The sequence below is a fragment of the Lipophrys pholis genome (genome assembly GCF_963383615.2).
Source record: "Lipophrys pholis genome assembly, chromosome: 14".
In the NCBI taxonomy this organism is placed as follows: domain Eukaryota; kingdom Metazoa; phylum Chordata; class Actinopteri; order Blenniiformes; family Blenniidae; genus Lipophrys; species Lipophrys pholis.
The window spans coordinates 10,853,851-10,872,897 of record NC_137633.1 but is presented as its reverse complement, the minus strand read 5'-3'; the positions used below and the strand labels follow the sequence as shown (position 1 = coordinate 10,872,897).

General features: G+C 43.2%; 2 protein-coding genes across 3 annotated transcripts; one reads left to right on the top strand and one right to left on the bottom strand.

Moving 5' to 3' along the window:
- Positions 1 to 5: 5 nt before the first annotated feature.
- Positions 6 to 6,876, top strand: mok (MOK protein kinase). Of its 2 annotated transcripts, none has more exons than XM_080479737.1 (12): positions 6 to 391; positions 2,684 to 2,798; positions 3,175 to 3,264; positions 3,354 to 3,424; positions 3,503 to 3,581; positions 3,690 to 3,738; positions 3,841 to 4,019; positions 4,369 to 4,470; positions 4,570 to 4,743; positions 4,877 to 5,036; positions 5,118 to 5,315; positions 5,490 to 6,876. In XM_080479737.1, the coding sequence occupies exons 1-12, from the start codon at positions 208 to 210 to the stop codon at positions 5,565 to 5,567; spliced, it is 1,479 nt and encodes a 492-aa protein (XP_080335863.1). In that variant the 5' UTR covers positions 6 to 207; the 3' UTR covers positions 5,568 to 6,876. The 2 variants fall into 2 exon arrangements, with proteins under 2 accessions (XP_080335863.1, XP_080335864.1); XM_080479738.1 differs by lacking the exon at positions 6 to 391 and adding an exon at positions 636 to 819 and having other exon boundaries at positions 5,490 to 6,875.
- Positions 6,877 to 7,317: 441 nt separating this feature from the next.
- Positions 7,318 to 15,573, bottom strand: wdr20a (WD repeat domain 20a). The gene is made up of 4 exons (XM_080480958.1): positions 15,299 to 15,573; positions 12,557 to 12,739; positions 11,053 to 12,393; positions 7,318 to 8,263 (listed from the first exon to the last, which is right to left on the bottom strand). Exons 1-4 carry the CDS (start codon positions 15,560 to 15,562, stop codon positions 8,210 to 8,212), a joined length of 1,842 nt encoding a protein of 613 aa, XP_080337084.1. The 5' UTR covers positions 15,563 to 15,573; the 3' UTR covers positions 7,318 to 8,209.
- Between the last annotated feature and the right edge of the window lie 3,474 nt (positions 15,574 to 19,047).

Below are 19,047 nucleotides of genomic sequence, written 5' to 3'. Positions count from 1 at the left end.
GAGCAGACTCGCGTTTTTCGCACGCAGGCTCCGTGCGTGATGTGAGTGCATTGTGTGTGCGTGAGGTGCACAAACTGCCTGGTAACGCTTTTTCCCCCCCGCTGTTGTGTGAATGCAGTGAATTGTTGGCAGCTTTGCTCCCGGACGAACTGTTTTCTTCACTTTCATCAGGCTCATGTTCGGCTTTGGAGCAGTGAAGGTGCACCAATGATGCACTACTCCAACTGGCTCATTGACGTGAAAAACAGGGCAAGCCTTCGAAATGCTTGTAAAACACCGCCTAACACGGACTGGAGTAACAGGGGAAATACTGTGGACATGCGAAACAACAACCCGCTGCCTGGTGGGAAAGCGACAGAGCTGATGGTCACCTCTCACCTCTGGAAGAGAGGTAAGCAGCTGGATTAAAAAAAGAAAAAAAAAACGAGTCGCGATAAATATCAGGGCCTGTAGTGGATTATTCTTCTTGTCTGACGTTTTTTTTTTTTCCCCTGACACAAAGCGGGGCGTATTGTCTCGCGTTGTTGCTTGTTTTTATGTGTGATTGTTCCATGAGGCCGGTGTGAGGAGTTTCCAGTTTCCTCCGCGGGTCAGAGTGGAGGGCGAAGGCGTGCCCCGTTACCAAGGCGACGGTCAGCCAACACGGGCTGCTCGCGGGGCTAAAGCTAGCGCCGCGCCGCTCCGCTGTCCTTACCGACTCCTCGATGCGCCTAAAATAATCCCACTTTTTCTAACCCCGCCGATGAAATGCACAGCCTGGACACGCAGGTCACAGACAAACGACACTCATGCGGCGGCTAAGACTGAAAGGAATGTCTCGTAAGTAACGGAGCGGTGACGGTTCTGACACCGCGGCGTCCAACTCCGCTGGATTCTGTCCAAGTCTCTTTGGAACGGCTTTAAACGTTTTGTACTATCGGCAAATTATTCAATTTAAATATACATTTTTAATTTGACATTCTGCAAAAGTGATGACATGTGTTAACCAGACACTTCACTTCACTCCTGCACTGGCACACACAGTATTCTCTGGGGACATTGCAGGGTTGCAAGTAACGAATTACAAATACTCAAATTCTGTAATTAATAAGTGTTAAAAGATTTTAATAGCCATTTTTTTTACGGACTGACACCATGCCATTTTTTTATTTTTTTACAAATTATTACTTTAAATCCATAAATTGTTACTGAGTACTCAAACAATGTGGGTGTATAATCTGCATATTTTTTTACAGGCAATAAACTAATTATCTGCTTTAGTTCTACATTTGTTTACCAAACGTACATCATTTTTATTCATTTCGATCGAGAAATACGAGTTGAACATAGATATTTTATTCACTTATATTCAATTGCAAGACTTCTATTTATATTGTTAAAAGCTTTTCTGAGATTTTGTACTCATTTAGCTATTCTTTGCAACTACAGGCGGCATAGTGGTGCAGCGGTTAGCACTGCTACCTATAAGCCTGTATGTTCCGGGTTTAAGTCCAGGTTGTGGCCCGGGACCCTTTGTGTGCAGTGTTTGTATGTTTTTCCTATGCATGTTTGGGTTTCCAGAAACGAGAGTGAAGTGAGAGTACCAACCACATGACACCATGAGGCCCCTCAGGAATTATTACTGGTCAAAATGTCTCTTTTGTATCTCACATGCAGAAAGAAAATGACCCTGATGAGGGGACCCCTGCTGTGCATATGCGCTCTATTCTCCTTCAGGAACTCCACTTTCCTCCTACAGTCTGAAAACATGTATATGAGGTTAATTGATGACCCTAAATTGCCCCCAGGTGTGAGTGTGAGTGTGTGTGTGGTAGTCAGTCTCTGTGTGTTTGTCCTGTGATGGACTGGAAACCTGTCCAGGATGCATCCTGCCTTCGCCCATAATAAACTAGAATAGTCTCCTGCGCCCTGTGACCCTGCACAGGATTAAGAGGTTTAGAAGAGGGATGGATGGATGACTGCACTCTGACATGGTTTTCTCATGTAAATCAAATGTCTACCAATGGCTACAGATTATTGAAGAGTTATTCAGGATATATTTAACTGAAGGCTTCTGCCAATGACGTAGGCTAAATTGTGATTTAATCAGTTTGCAGGAAATATAAGCCGTAGGTAACGTCAGGTTTCTCATCTGAACAGCAACATCATGAGGTTGTTGCATCATCTTGCCTTCTTGATCTCATGTATCAAATATCAGATTATGTCCATGCGTAATGTACTGGATTAATGTACTTTACCCTAGCGTGCAAAGTGAACTTTGGATGGGTTAAACTATTTTCCAATAAAAGATCCAACTCTATTTTCTGTATTGGTGACAACTGTATTCAGATATAGAAAACAGAACTTTCACAGTAAAGGTTGTGAGACCAAACTAAAAAAAGAATTTTTTTTTCCAGCTCTATATGAACCAGAAATCCCAATTTCCCTTCCCGATATAATCATCTCGGGCTTGAATGTCTTTGGGGAGCGTTCCAGTTTTTACTGTTTATAGAGCACAAGGTTTCCCTCTAAGCAGACTCGTTTATAGTGCTGCTGTTCAGAAACTCACAAATACCACCCCTCTTCTCTATCCCTTTATTTAAGTTGGGGTCACGGGGAAACAGAAATCTCTTTGTTTATATATTGTCCCTTATTTTGTCTGCTCCTTTTCTTGCTTTTAAATGTATTTGTTTTATCATTGCAGGCTACAAAATGATCAAGAAAATTGGGGAGGGCACATTTTCGGAGGTGGTGAAAACTCAGAGCCTGAAAGATGGGAAGTTCTACGCCTGTAAAACCATGAAGCAAACGATTAACAGGTACTCACTGTGCATATACCTGCTAAAAATCAGTGAGGCAGTTTCCCCATGCCCCGTTATGTACAGACTATTGAAACAGGAGTCGGCAGCCCGACACCCCTCTTTGCCTTAAGTATGCTATTAGATATCAGCTCGCTCTGCCTTTGACCTCACAGTGACGAGGTAACAATAGATGTCGGTGCTTGAAACGCGAGTTGTCGGGGCACTGCTTTGCTCCAAATCTGTTTTTGCTATTTATTAGGGAGCATTCCTGCAGCGACACTGCGCTCGCTTCTATTAAAACTGGGTGTGGTGAATGTATTCAGCCTTTATGATATGATGACATCGACCCACCATGTTCAATGTGTCAACCTGATTTGTTCTTTGCGGGAAAAAGTCTGGAGCAGGCCAATAATCTTCGAGAAGTTCAAGCGATGAAGAGGCTCAGCCCGCATGCAAACATCATCCAGCTCCACGAACTCATTTTGTGAGTACCGTTCAGTTGCTGTCAGATCTTTATCATGTGTGATTCTTTTTTCTTTTCTTTCTCCATAATAATGTCATATAATTTTTCAGCGACAAAGAAACTGGAACGGTGTCTTTGATATGTGAGCTGATGGAGATGAATATCTATGAGTTCATACAGGGTGAGTCTGGCTGACTGATGAATTATTTGTCAAAATTTCCACACATTAAAGATTGTAATGGCGGTTCTCTCCCTGCAGGAAGACAAACGCCACTGCCTGAACACACAGTCAGAAACTACATGTATCAACTCTGCAAATCACTTGAACATATGCACAGGTAAAAAAAACAAAAAAAAACAACAACTTTGATGCTCATGTTTATCAAATAAGCTGTTAACATAAATTATTCCGCTATGCTGACATCGGTGTCTTTTATATTTTCCAGCTGTGGGATCTTTCACAGAGACGTGAAACCAGAAAACATCCTCATAAAAGTGGAGTCATTTCTATTGTTTTACAGAGAAGTTTCTATTTCTATTTTACATTTATTTTTGACGTGCACTTCATCACAACAACCTCTTTGTCTTGATTTGTAGCAAAATGTTTTGAAGCTCGCCGACTTCGGTTCTTGTCGGAGTGTGTACTCCAAGCCCCCGCACACAGAGTACATCTCCACGCGCTGGTACCGAGCCCCCGAGTGCCTCCTCACCGACGGCTATTACAGCCTGAAGATGGACATCTGGAGCACCGGCTGTGTCTTCTTCGAAATCATGAGGTACCTCCGCAGGAGAAAGACGCCCCATTTGAACCTGTAACGCTTCAGTTGGATATTGTAGTTATGTTCGAGACGAGCAAACCAGGCGGTGGGAATCGGATTTGACTTCTGGTTGCAGCAGGAAGAGCCTCCATTGTGAACGAGCGTGATGTAATGACTTGCTGTGGCGATCCCTGCAGCTGAACAAACACTTCATTTGATCCCTTGTACAAGAATAATACACTTTTCCTCTTTGCATTCACTTTCCTTTGTAACATGATCCTGACTGCACGCCCCGAGCACAAACAAATACTATGTAAAAAAAAGATTTATGGTGGCGGTTGAGTCATTACTCACCTTTGTGCTCCAGCTTGAATCCTCTTTTTCCTGGGACCAACGAGTTGGACCAGATTGCCAAGATCCACGACGTGTTAGGAACACCCGATCAAGCTCTTCTCAAAAAGTTCAAGCAGTAGGTGCTCGTCCTCAGACACGCCGCATGCAGGCTCAGTTGCGTTATTACAGAAGCGGCACATGGAATCACGTTTCACGTGTCTTGATTGTCCGGCAGGTCAAGAGCGACGCATTTCAACTTCCACCCGAAGAAAGGCACAGGTATCTCTCGGTTAATCCCACACTGCCCGGCTCCGGCTCTCTCGCTGCTTTATCAGATGCTCGCCTACGACCCCGACGAGCGCATCAGCGCAGAGACGGCTCTGCGACACACTTACTTCAGAGAGATCCGGTAAATATCATGGGATCACAAATAAACACTTCACGTTTTGGTGGTCAGCATCAAACTATCTTAAACAGTTCTGAACGACAAACGTCATCAGGTTTCTGTGTGACACTAAAGCTCTTTGGCTCATCTCTTCTAGGTTGGCCGAGAGGAACGCCGAGACGTTCCACAGAGTTTCTGGGACAATGGATGGAGTCGGGAGCAGTGTGATGCAGAAGGCCTTCGAGCATATCTGGCGACCAACCAGACTTGGCAAACAGCTGCGGGGAAGACACACGAGACAAACGCCTCTAATGAGCGTAAGTCTAGACTCTGCTGGGCCGCTCTGGAGTCAGCCGGGGTGAGGCGTCAAAAGTGCCGACCTTGTACTTTCTCCTCAGCTCAACCCGAAGCATGTAGCAGAGCCCCTGATCAGGAGGAACGTCCCTCACTACCCGGCAGAGCTGCCCAAGATCAGCATGGTCCTGCCAGGGCCACAGATCACCTTCCCAGTGTCCAGTATGCCTGCGTTTGGCGTCACTCACCGAGGCACACTGCCAGCCATCACCTCCAAAAAGTGCCAGTCACAGTTGGCCAAGGTAACGATAATGACGCAAATACAAACACTCCAGTCATGGAAATATTCGCTTTGAGGTTTTAAGGAAAAAGAAAACGGTGAAAAATAACGGTGCATTAATATAACCAAAGCGTTGCTTGTGTTTTTGAATGAGGGCTTTGATTTGGCATTCAGGCTGCATTTCCTCTCTCCACAGCCCCAGGATGAGTCACACCAAACGGCTTTCAAGACCTACCACATGCCACCACTGGAGAGGAAGCATGGAGGCTACTGAGAGCCAAAAACACACAAGTATTAGATTCTAAAAGCAACTCCTGGAACAGGACAGACCTGTACTGAGCGGACAATGTGTGGACGGATCTGATGTTGCCTATAACCTCAAGACAAAATGCAATAAAGGCCACAAAACCGGTCGTCAGTTCTGTTTAGACGCGACTCAATCCATTGCATCACCACCCAAACAAAACCTTCTTCATACAGTGTTGGATTAACAGTGTTAACGGTTCTGTTATTACTTGACCAAGTCAGGTGACACACGGTTACGGTTTTTGAAAATCAGAACACCTTGAGCAATATGAATTTCAAAAACTTTTCACTCTGCTTAGACTTGTTCATGTTTGGGTCATTAATGCGTGTCCCCGCATTGATGGCATACGTGCAATCTGGAAGTTTGAATGTTGTGTGTAATTAGTTACCAAGTGACCTTAGGGTAAATCCTCCGGAGATCTTGAAGGTCTGACATCGGGATAATTAGCTTCCTGGTTAAAGCAGCAACACGCAGACGGGGGAGCGCTTCAAACAAATCTCCAATGAGATTGAGCGAAACCTGCCGCATGATTCGATAATTAAGATACAGATCCTTGAGGGAATCCCGTGACCAGAGACATTTAGTTTCCAGGAGGAGTAGAACTTTAAATATTCGATGAAAAGAGACATTAGACATCCAGGAGTGGCCAAATTCAGATTTTACACCGATCGTCGTGCTGGCGTGTGTGTATTCATAAAACAGAGGCGAATTTGATGAGACTGATTCAAGTCTTAACACAGTTGAAAATGATTAAACTCTACAGATATCACGTTGTAAAATATTAAATATAAAAATCTCCAATCATCAGTTTTTCTATTTATTGCAAGCGCAGCAACGTGAGACGAGGTCGAGTTGACTTGAATGACGACGGTCTTCCAGTTCAAATGGTCGAAACATCAAACTGTCCTCATTCACAACGCTACATTTAGCCGACTTAAAGGCACATTCTGTTGTCCAACCGGAGACGGATAACTTGAACTGGGCTTTAACACACACAGGACAGTTCACAAAACACCGATTGTATATTTAAAAACATAAAAAAAAAAAAAAAAAACGTGTTTAATATGCTAATAGAGCCAGTGCAGATCGGCTCTTTAGAAGTCCGATATTTGAATGTTTCATATGTAGCTTTGGCCAGGACCTTCGCACCTCCTCCACTGAGGCACTGTGGCTTAAATATGTACAGTTTCATTGAGAGCTGTGAGCTCATTACAGCAGACTGTGATTTTACTGTTGGCTATTGTGTCGTCTTATCCGAGTAAAGAAAGTTGCATCAAGTTGTGTCTGTATGTTGTCGTCATTACAAAGACGGTGTGTGAGAGACAATAAGACTTTGTGTTGGTGCAGAACACACACACACACACACACACACACACACACACACACACACACACACACACACACACACACACACACACACACACACACACACACACACACACACACACACACACACACACACAAGAGCAGAAACCCATATATTCAAGATTATTTTAATATCATTAATATGTATACTTTAGGCTTTAGAAATATAACTATCAATGACAAAACTTCCACTGGAGTAATGGTCGTTTGCTTAGGCCCCCATCAAATCAATTAATTACAATATACACAATATGATACAGAGCAGATTTGAATCTGAAATAATATTAAAATAAATGCTCAATAGATAAAGGTTTTAATAGGTTTTTTTTTTCTTCCTTAAATCATTTTCTTTACCTACTGTGAGTTCTGAGCACACTCAAAAATGTAAAGCCATTTTCTTCTAATAAACTAATTTAAGTGCAAACCTTTTTTTTTTTCTTCTTTTTTTTTTTAAATTCCTTAAAAAGACTATGATTGCAGCATCCATCTTTTATAGTTTTCAGAATTCAAGACTGAGGATGGTATAGCCAAGTGCAACAAGGCCGTCCTCAACCTCCTTTTTCTTGTCCCATCAAAGTAGTTAGAAAAACAAACAACAAAAGGAGCTAACAAAATCAGTGCAAAGTCGTCATCGGGGAAACTCTACTCGAGGAGAAGAAGACAGGTGTGGTGGGTGAATGTGGATGGATGCAAAGTATTCAGATGCTAACGCACTTGCTCAGAAAAGGATAGTTTGCCCAAAATTTCACGTCGGGAAGCCCCCCCCCCCCCCCCCCCAACCTGCCACTTGCTTCCGTGACAAAGTTTAAAAAAAAAGAAACTGGGAGGGGGCCAGAGATTATAAAAAATACTAACAAACTATCCTTTTAATTACAAGCCATAAATGTCTGGTTTGCATCTAACAAAGCCAAGCCTTAAATCCAAACAGTCTTAATGAGATCTGACGTGAAAAATAAACTATATAAAAAAAAAAAAAAAGAAAACTAAAATGTGTTAAATCTCCAGAGAACAATAGTACATTAGCGCTATAGTCCACACCGTTTCCTGTTCCACTCCTCCCCTATGTCAAGTGAGTGAAAAAAACAAAATCAAACAAAAAAAACAAAACAAAAGAAGCCATTAAGAAAACTTGGGAGAGAAAGGGGGGGTGTAAAAGAAAAGGAAAAAAACTTGCAATGCTTGCAGGGTGAAGAGCAGCATCAGACTCTGGGTTGCAGGGTTCTTTAGCAGCAGAAATATTGTGGCTATACTACTGTTCCACTGGGAGAGCTGGCTTGGTTTTGGGATGACAATAAACCCTGGAAAAAGGAAAACAAGGAGATTTGCATTGGGAAAGTCCACATACTGCAGCAGAATCAAGCAACAAATAGCCGATTAAAATCATCCCGGTCCCGTGTGCTGAACTCTCCTGCCCATACGTGACCCGCATCCTTTCGTTTTCTGGTGACGGGCCTAACAGCGCAAATTAATCAGCGACCTTTTTTAGACCTCAGTGGGTGAAGACCAGCGTCACAATCCTGCCCCAGAGGAAGCTCACATTTAAACAATGGATGAGAATAACCCACGCCCACGTTCTTCACAGAGGTGCAATCCTCTGCTCCACAAAGGGCATCATCAAGACTTCTTTCTAAATCTTTTTGTTGCCAATCAATTATAATTTTGTATGTTCTGATTGCACTGCTCCAAAACTGAATTTTAACATCTCGTCTTCTGTCGCGGGAAGTCAAATATAACTTGCAATCTGAGCAACAACTCAGAAAGATCACATCCAAGCAAAAATAAATAAAATAAATTTGAAAAATCTGAATTAAGCATTAAGACCTGCAGTGTCAATGGCGGCTGGGTGTTTTCAGAATTCTTCTGGAACAAGGCACTTAATCTGTAAATGACGGGTGGGTCATAAGGAGGCATTAAGGAGCAAACTAAAACAACAAAGGGATCGGTATCATGTGTCTGTCAGAGAGCCTGATGCATGAGCTGGGTAACTGGCAAGAACTTGAGATTTGCTTAAAGGTGCAGGACGTAAACATGAAGGTGACGTCACTTTTGTGCACAAGGCTTTAGTTTATCATTTCCTTCACACTCAACTTTACCATTTTTACAGCATTTTCTAATAATCCCTACCACTAAACACATTTTTTTTTCTGTTTAGTTTTGTGTAACTAATAATTTACTGTATATTTGTCAACAGGCTCCAGATGGGTACTCCTAGAAAAGGTTTTTGAGTCATGCCTCCTTGCACTACATTTCCTGAGCCACTTTCTTGCTAAAATCTTTCAAACCAGACACAAAACATACATTTGCCTAAGCTGGAAGAATGCTCACAGCTTGTGGGACAAATATGGAGCCATTTGCATGAAAGCTGAAATGAAGATCGGTTGGGCTTCAGTGGCGTCTCATCACATCCACACTAAACTGCACAAAAACTAAGCAAAGTTTTATTTGGATTCTGCCGCTTTTCATCAATGAAAACTGTGTTCATTCATTTACCTTTCAACTTGGTGGCACAATTGGATCAGACATGCATTTGGGAGTTGAGCAAAAAAGGTGACAAATGGGGGGGGGGGGGGGGGGGGGTAAATAAATCTCAATTCCTCTTAGCCATTTCCAAACAGCTTTTCTTAACTGTCAGTTTACACAACATGCTGAGTAACAGGTTTTATTTGCAGATACGTGTTCAAATTAAATCCTGCAGCCACATCTTCACAGCCTGGGACCAACACGCTCACGGAAGGATCTTCCATCAGTCCTGGAGTGGGACCCTGCAAATAGTTGAGGCTCCTGCTTCTTCAATAAACATCCTGAATTTCCTACATGTCTTTGTTTTTTTCAGATTTTAACCATCTAACCCGAGAAACAAGAGGAAAAGTTGATCGGCATTGGCAGTAGGGATTAAGTGAATATTTCCGTGGACGCAACCCACATATTCAGCTCTGCTGCTCATCCCACAAATGCATGTTGCTTATAAATACGACACTGTTTAAAAGAGAAATCAAAATTTCACTGCAAAGAAGCTTCGTTCCAAAGAAATTATCTTTTGTGTGCAGTTTAATTGATCACGGTCAAGCATCCTCATGACAAAAACCATTCGCTTAAGACGTGTGATCAACGGTCACTGGGGAAGAGTGCAGAAGTGCCACAGTTTTTATTGGTCGCTCATGATTTCATTGACATTAGCAAAAATTAAGCCAGGCTGGCTGAAACCTGTGCCTGTTAACAAAATGTTAAATTTTGATTGTTTTGAGGCATCAAAGTACCAGCTGCCCATTTCCACGTTGGACGATGAGCTGGAACTGTTAATTTGACAGAGAGGCGTCTCCGTCCTGTGCAACAACAAACACTGGGACCGCTGATGGTCGTCGTGTTGCGTGATGAAGTTTCAGTCACAGTCTTTGGCAAAGCACAGCCAGTGGCTTGGAGTGAGCACATTGACCAAACAAATGGAGGCGTTACAGGATCGACATCGATTTGAAACATCATTGATGCTGATCATTTTAACCACAGGCGGAAAAACAAAATTAGTGAGCACAGGTGGTTAAAAAGAAAAGAGACTGTGCGAATTGATGACGGGTGTTTTGGAATTAAAAAGGAAAAATTTGTCAGAAAAGATGTGTTAGCATGTGATTTTTAAAAAGAATTTGTGTATTTTGTGAACAAGGAACTGGCCACCAGAACCCAACCAGGTGTGTATGCAGATGAAGTCTGTGCTGTGCATTATTAGATGATTACGATGAACCAATGAACAGACACACTTTGTATGGATTCCTCATCTCTGTTCATCTAACTCGCAAAAAAAAAAAAAAAAGGATCAGATCAGAATAGTTTGTCAAAAAACTATGTTTTCATAGGCTATATTTGAAACTTAAGCATAAAGTGTGCTTCACTGAAGAGCAGATGAGCTCTAAGATGTTACATTATCTGCCTGCAGAATGACGGACAATAAAATAAACAAAAAAACAAACTAATCCAAATATCCACTTTATGGTACGAGTCCAGAATATTTCTTACTCCTTAGGTGCGAAAGATTGGCAGACACAGCGTTATCACTTCAAATTTCCCCCCATGTCCTACATTAAAAAGAACTTACCACTTTGCCTGGCCTCGCCCATGTGCAAATAAATCCCTCCTGACAAGCAGTCACTAAACAGTCCTCTAAAAATATGAGTACAGTCAGTCTCTCGTGTGCTATTTTTTTACAGATGAGGGGCTCGAGGAGGGGCACGTCCTCCATCCGAGGGCACAGCAGCGTACCCAGAGTCTTAGCGGGGTCTGTTTTGGTTTTGGTCAGCAGGTTGAGCTTGTCGCTGCTCTTGCTGCTGATGTGACCCATGCTGTGGTTGCGTTTGTGGTCCTTCTCGGGGTGGCGCTCCTTGCGGTCATGGAGCGACAGCGTGGCGAACTTGCTCACGCCGGTAGCGATGGCACTGTCCATAATGCCACTGCCGATCCCGCCGCCGCTCCCGGCCTTGTTGGTGTTGTTTGCCGTTGCGGTGGTGCCGGCTGAGTGGGGTAGGCTGTTGGAGCGGGGCAACGTGGTAGAGAGCGAGTTGATGCCAGGAGTATTGGCACCACTGTTGTTTCCGTTAGTAGTGTTACTAGAGGTGTTTGTTATTATTGTAGCAACCGCGGGAGGGCTTGTAGCATTCATCACATTAGTATGCGTTCGTGTCCGTGAGAGTGGGAGATGGGGGAAAAGGATGTCCTCAGTGAGGTCCCATAGGCACAGCTGAGTGTCCTGGCCCACTGAGCCAAACCGGTACGTGACGCTAACAGGCCGGCTGTCAGTGGAGTTGCGCTTTGAAAGCCGAGACTGCGTACTGTTGGCCCGGTCTCGTCCAAAGTGGATCATCTGATCCTGAAAGTCCTCGTCGCTGCCACTGAACTCCATTGGGTCGCTCTCCTCGACGCTGGTGTTGTAGTGGTCAAACGCCACCACACTCACCCACGACTTGTGCCCGTGACCTCGGGCTATGACCCTGCAGTCGAAGAACGACCAAACAGTCACCAGATCGTCCTCTCCACCTGCAACGATGTATTTCCCGTCGGGACTCCAGCACACACACAACAGGCCACCGAAGTAGCTCTTCATGGTGCCATGAAGTTCCACAGCATCAAAGTTGAAAACCCGGAGGAAGCCGTCCTGGCTCACGCAGCCCAGGAACTTCCCATCAGGAGAGAACGCAAACTCATTGAGAGCACCCTCTCCCACTGTCCATTTGAGGAGAGGGTTCCGCGTGGATTTACTCTTGCAAGTGTGAACAGAGTAGTTTTCTCCCTGTTTGAGCAGCTGGTAGTGTGGCGCCGTGGTGCCGCAGGTGTGCTCCACGTTGTACAAGTACATATTCCCACTGGCATGAGAGACCAGAAACAGGCTCTCAGAACCGGGAACCCATTTCACGCATGTTACTCTGGACTTGTCTATTAATCTCTGGCAGGAGAGAGCAAAGGGAAAAGACAATTTTAGTACATTAGGTTTAAAATCATTTCTACTACACTGGGCTGAAAAATATAACACACTGCAGTTAGTGATGGAGTGAAAAATGTAAAGTGAAAACCCACCATGTACACAGAATTTAAACCTAAAGACCTACCTCCTCATTGAAGAGTTTGCTCGTCTCTTTCTTGATGGGGTCAATGAGCTGGACCTGTCCTGCTGAGAAACCCACAAGCAATGACACGCTCTCGGCTGTGGCGGTGAGGTGGTTGAAGTCATGACACGTCGGCTGCGTTCCCTTGTAAATGCGTTTATCTATGGGTTTGCTCAAGTCAGCAGCCTGGAAAGACAAGGCACGGACACATGAAGTGAAAACAGCAACTAGTAAACCTTTCTAGTGACTTCATGCATTTTGAATGACACAGTTTACCACTGATAAAACGGGAAAGCTTGACACACATTGCAGGAACAGACAAGTTTGTTCTTTCTTTATCGAGACATGTTTTTAAAAAGCTTGATTCTCTCTTGTGCTATCCAACAACTGCTGTTTGATTGGTCAGAAGATTTAAATGGGTGAGGCTAATGTGGAAAAACAAACATGTCACCTATATTTACTCTTTTCCCATCTCCTCCCAGACGCACCGGCCAAAACTAACTTTATGAATCCAACCCCTCTGCAGTTGTGGAATATGTATCCACCTTTGTGTCGAATGGCTGGAGGTGAGGTGCACTTAAATTATTTTATTCTACTATTGTCTGATCGAAAACACACTGATACAGAACTCAAGAAAACTGAAAGGACACTTAATTCCAGCCCATGACCCAAAGCTTAAAAAAAAAACCACACAACCTAAGGATCTTGCAACAACTAGACGATGAACTGAAATATACTGAAAGACATTTAATATGCTGTCCAAAATATCAAACGGGAAACATTTTCTGAGAAAATATAAAGAAGAATCAAGTACAGAGAGATGACATGTCTCTGTAGACTGGATTCATAACACTGTCATGGTTGAGAGACAGTAGTATGTTGCCAGCAGTCAAACACTATAGATAACAGCATAACAACAGTACCATTTGTTAATGACTTATAGCTCATATTAATGACAGAATGGAAAATTGTCTCAGACTAAAGTGATGACTTAGCAGTTCCTGTGTTTCTTTTACAGTGTTTATGTATCAAAGTGGTTCAAATGAGGCCCACTTTGAAAATGCAAAATGCACTTTTAAGGCATCACAACATCAGAGACAGCACAGAAAATCAAGTGAAAGACTGTCGCTTTGTCCAATGACCACTTTACCAATTTATAGACACAGCAGTGTGAAGGCACAGAAACACTGCTGTATTCTCTAAACTACAGAGGCATGTGACCACATTTTTTTGGGAAAAAAAAAAGAGACATTTGATGAAAATGTGGGATTGTAGTGTAAACATGTTGGAGTACCTTGGCCTAAAACGGTGTCTGTTTCCTATTTTAGACTAAATGGACAACACACATGACACTCACATGTTGCTGTGACAATACCGAAAAGTCCGTGACACATTGCTTCAATTTACAAGTCAGCTGATTCTAGTAAACCTGAGATCTTGACTCAGCCACCAACTGAAAACAATCTGTGACTAGACACAGAACACTGCTCTAGTTTGACACCAGTGAACTTTTTCTGCACGCAATCCTCACTCAATTGAAAAATATTGTGCTATAAAAGCTGAATGATTTGTGATCGGAAAAGAAACAATTACCCGTTTACTCAAACCGTCTGTTTATAGGAATATATACATTTAAAGTAATCCAAACTATGTGAAGGTACAAGTACATCACCTACACAAACTACAGCTACAAAATTGATTTGTAAAACCCAGAGGATTTAGGATATTTCAGAGTGTTCCACTACTTTCTAAACACTTACAACATAATATTTAACAATAAAAATTGCAGTAATAGCAACAGTGTTATTAGCAATCTCAGTTATAACAACGAGATGAATGCTTCATATTGTTACAAACAAGAGGTTTAACAATGTTCAACAAATGTGCCAATTCTTACTTCTGCAGGACAAGGCAAGTTGAATTATAATCTACATCAGTCCATCAAAATTAGGAAACTGAACATAAAATCTATGTGCAATATTCAACCAGGCTTCATGTATTATATGTAAATCTACAGTATATAATTGAGCAACATGTTATATGTTGTGCACTATATGCAAAAGTACTTTGTTTACCCTTACAGACTAAAAGTGACCTGATGAAACAAGTTTGTTTTTTTGCTCTCCGACATACCGGGTCTACCATAGTTCTTGTACTGGTTGCTGCATTATGTATTTCAAAGAAATGTTTAACAGCCCTTGGAGTTGTATCCCAGACTGTCACGTGCGTTTATCTGTCAGATCGTATCTTAAAGTATGTTTGGTCAGCAGAGTTGTAGATTGTTTCCAGACACGTATCCAAGCATGTGCACACACTTGCACAGTTTGTCTGTTTCCTATCCACCTGTCCGTCCACAGGTCAACACAGGTGAGGGTAAAACAATCCCGACATTGGCTACACCATAACCTACACCCGCTCCACAAGCTTTTTCAAACCTGACAATTTCAATAACGCCAATTATATCCCAGTGACCCCAACCCAGCTGCGAAAACCGAAGCCCAGAGCCGGAGTTGAGCCGCCGGCCTCGGAGTCGCTGCTGGCTGGCTAACGTTAGCCCGTTAGCTCCTCCATAGCTTCGAGCTAACTAGCTTAGCTGCCAGCTAATTTGAAAGTCAAGCTCCTGTCAAGAGTTTTAGAAATCCCGCAAAACGAGGCTAAACTCCGGCGGCAGCCCCCGCGGTGGTGCCGGCTCGCTGCTCGCGGCGTCGTGGGTGTCCGCCGTGGTTAGCCGCGTTAGCTCCGTACCTTTCTAACGCCTTTGTAGATGTAGAAGTAGAGCTCACGGCCCACATTGAAACAGATCCGGTCGCCGTTGCCGGACTGGTCGTTGACGTTGACGAAGGAGACCTTGACGGGGTTGGAGCCCTGCGAGTTGAAAGGCACCCGGTTGGGACGGCTGTATTCGGAGTGAGTGAGGAGTTTGTAGACGCCTTCCCGAGTGGTGAACTGAGTTTTAATTTCGTTCATCTCCTTCCCTCCTCCCTCCGCCGCCATCTTTGAAATTAACATTCATCCCTTTCCCCCAGGCCGGATCTTACGCACTGATGGGAGCGGGGCAGCGAGCGCTCCGCTACGGCTCTCCCGTTCTCCCCTCTATGGCTCCCCCTGCCGGCGTATGGGAGAACGGAGTGAGCGGTCCCGCAGCTCGGTCACGGCCAAAAACCTTCATTACAGACATTTAAATAATAGTTGTTTCTTTTGTTTTTGTTTCATTCATCTAAATGTTTCTTTTCAATTTTTATGTTTGAATGTTCGGAACAAAGATTCATTCATTCTTTCATTCATTTAATAATGAATTATTATAGGTTTGGAAATTATAAATCTTACTGATATAACTTTTACGATAAGACGTGTTAAATGTGCTTGTTTTGAATGTTCACGTTCTCTTCTGAGTGAAGATGCTGAAAGCTGCGTGTCAGCGGGGATTTGAACCCGGGTCACCTGCGGCCACGTGGAGCTCGTCTCTGCACCTGCTGACCTGCATGTTGATTAAGTCAGCAGCTCGTTTCATTCATTTTACCTCCTATTCTGTGTAAATCGCTCCATCAAACAGCATGGCATACAGGAGACGACGACAACGCTCTTTCCCAGGTGTGTGTAGATGGTATTTTTGGAAGATTGACGCAAGCGCATTAACCGGATCATTTTTATTTTTATTCCTTAGCTTCCCATTAAACAACAATTAAGGAGTGCCCAACGCTATCCCTGGAGAGCCCCTGTCCTGCATGTTTTCTCTCTCTCCTTGCCTCAACATACCTGATTGCATTGAATAGGCTTTCTTAGGTGTTTGTCGATTACTGAATCATTAGATTGAGGTGTGTTGTTGTTGTTTTTTTCTCCTCCTGGAGCACTTTGAAAAGATCTCGCACTATGAAAATAGTATTTGTTTTAGGTGTCTTTTGAATGAATTCTAACACATTTGTACTTTTACCCTACACTCAGGTCAAAATGACAGACCAGCACTAAACACCATGGATCACCTGTCCTTCAAGTACATGGTAAGACCGTTTCTTAACAGATCGTTTAACCTCGACATGTTTTCTTCCTGCTGAGATGCCTCTGGTCTGGAGTGTCCTCTTGTTTTCTGTCAGGAGATGTGCAAAATGGGGTCCAGCACGGATTCTGACTCGGAAATCAGCCCAAGGTGGTCCGACACCAGCACTATGGTATCGTGTTAATCCACTCATATTTTCTGGACAAATTGTTCACAACACAGTTAATTTTTCTTTTTCATCTTTGAGTTGAAATCTTATGAAAAGAAAAAGAGTGGGTGAAGTTATGTAAGTGTCCTGGAGACAAATACATTTTAGTCTAAAACTGTAGCTTTAACAGGTATTACAGCTGAAGATTATTTGGTTTGCTACATAATTTCAGACTTTTCATGAGCACTAGATGAGGTCTGCTTTTTATTGCCCTTGGATAGTAATGGCTATTAACAGTAATATCTCATAATGTGAAAAAACATTAGGAAGTGTCCAAAGATTACTACTTGGAGAGACACAAAACAGTTACTGCTTCAGGGTTCATCCTCCCATATTTAGTTTGAAATCAACCTTGCAATATGTACTCATAAATATCAAGTACTGGGTATTTAATGATTCACTTACACACTCCTACAATAAATACACCCTTTTGTTGGGTGTCTTGAGCTACAAGAGACCTCATGCTTAAATACACAACTATAAATGTGACAGTTACAGATTAAATATAAAGACTTGGATATTCCAAATTAAAGTGTCTAACTGGACCATGCAGTGATCTTTGTAAATTTAAAAGGAACTGGTTTTCTTAATACGTGATCTAGTTGCTGAACTTTTGTTTTTGTGTGTAGGGGTATGTGAGCAGTGCGCCAGAGAGTGGGACTTCGAGACGGGCTTTGACTTTAACACAGAAGCCTTCGGGACGGCATGGAGGCTATTCTCTGGTTGGTCTACTCCTTCTTCTTATCCATTACTTTCTGCTGTCAGAACATTTACGCACCCAATCATAAATGTTGATCTGCTTGCAATTGACAGTTTCTGGACCCGTACGATGGCAGCTCCGAAGATTCTGAGGGATCGAGCATTGAAGTTTCCAGCAGGCAAACAAGACAGCAGGGAAAGGGAGGAGGAGGAGGAGGCGGCGGCTGTCGGCTCTCAGGCCGCGGCCATCGCTTTGTCTTCCGTCACCCTGCTTCTGTCCAGATGAAATGTGAATCTGAACTTGATGCTCTGCCCTCCCACATCCTCAGTGCCAATCTTCCAGAAGGGAGCGCAACCGATCCAGCAGTGCACACCCAAACCATGGACGTAGAGCTGCAACTTGATGCTTCGGGCACTCACACTCTGATGTCCTCTGCACCTCACGCACCCAGGTTTCAAACCCTGGGGAGTAGCAGTCCATGTCGGATGCTGCATCGCTCGTCTGATAGATCCCCCAGCTCTTTGCACAAGAGAAAGCTTGGTCTCCTTGGATCAGACGTGCTGGAGCAGAGGAAGAGGCAATGTGTCTGCACCATGGAGGGTGAATGAGTGTGACTGCATCTAAACCAAGATATAGCTATACTTTTTGATGAATTTGTTTGGACCTGATGTTTTCAAGATAAATACATTTGAGCAGCTTCTGATTTTATCACATTATTCTGAACATTAAACCCAAATGAACAAAATAACATTTAGTACAAGATTCTCAAATGATGGCTGGTAAGGCATACACTGGAAATGTCGGTACAGCTCAATTTCAAGTTGTAGAAATGACAAAGGAGGCCTTTTTGTTTACCCCCCAATAAAAGTGATTACATTATTTGCTGGGGCCTGCACCATTTCTGATAGAGTAGCAGATACAATACAACACATGCCTGGGCAGCATTGAAAGTTAGATACCTCATTGCTTCTAAAAAAAAAAAAAAAGGCAGTATCAAAGCTATACTGTGTGAGAACAATCCATATCTGCAGCCTTCAACAGACATGCCCTGAGAGGAGCTGCAAATGGAGGATCTGGTCCCTTGGTGCATTTCGCATCAGAAAATGAGCTTGACAGAAAACACAGTTTCAGGGAAAGCATAACATACTGTTACATCAACATGGTGTAGTGGTTGGTGCTCCTATCTCCGAGTGAGATTATGCCCAGGTTCAATGTTAGGAACCTTTTCTGTGTTAAGTTTGCATGTCGTCTCCAGTTCAATCTCCCAAAGTTCCAAATATGAATTTGTGATGAATTTCCTTGAGTCTGAATAACCGTTCAACTCTGTGATGGACTGGTGTGCACTGTGCAGCAGGCCTTCACCCATAGTTGGGCTGTTTTGGAATTCTACAAGGTCAATATTTTCAGAAGTTTGAGTCCATGTCGTGAAGACTTAAATATTTTCCAACAGTTGCAGGTAGCTTGAAATGAACACTGCTTACTGTTCAAGGCAGAAATCACAGCGAGGTGGCCAAGTTTATCTGAAAACAACTGTATAATCACTCAACGATGAGCCTGAAGGTGGAGGTCTGGAGGCTCCAGTTCAGAACAAA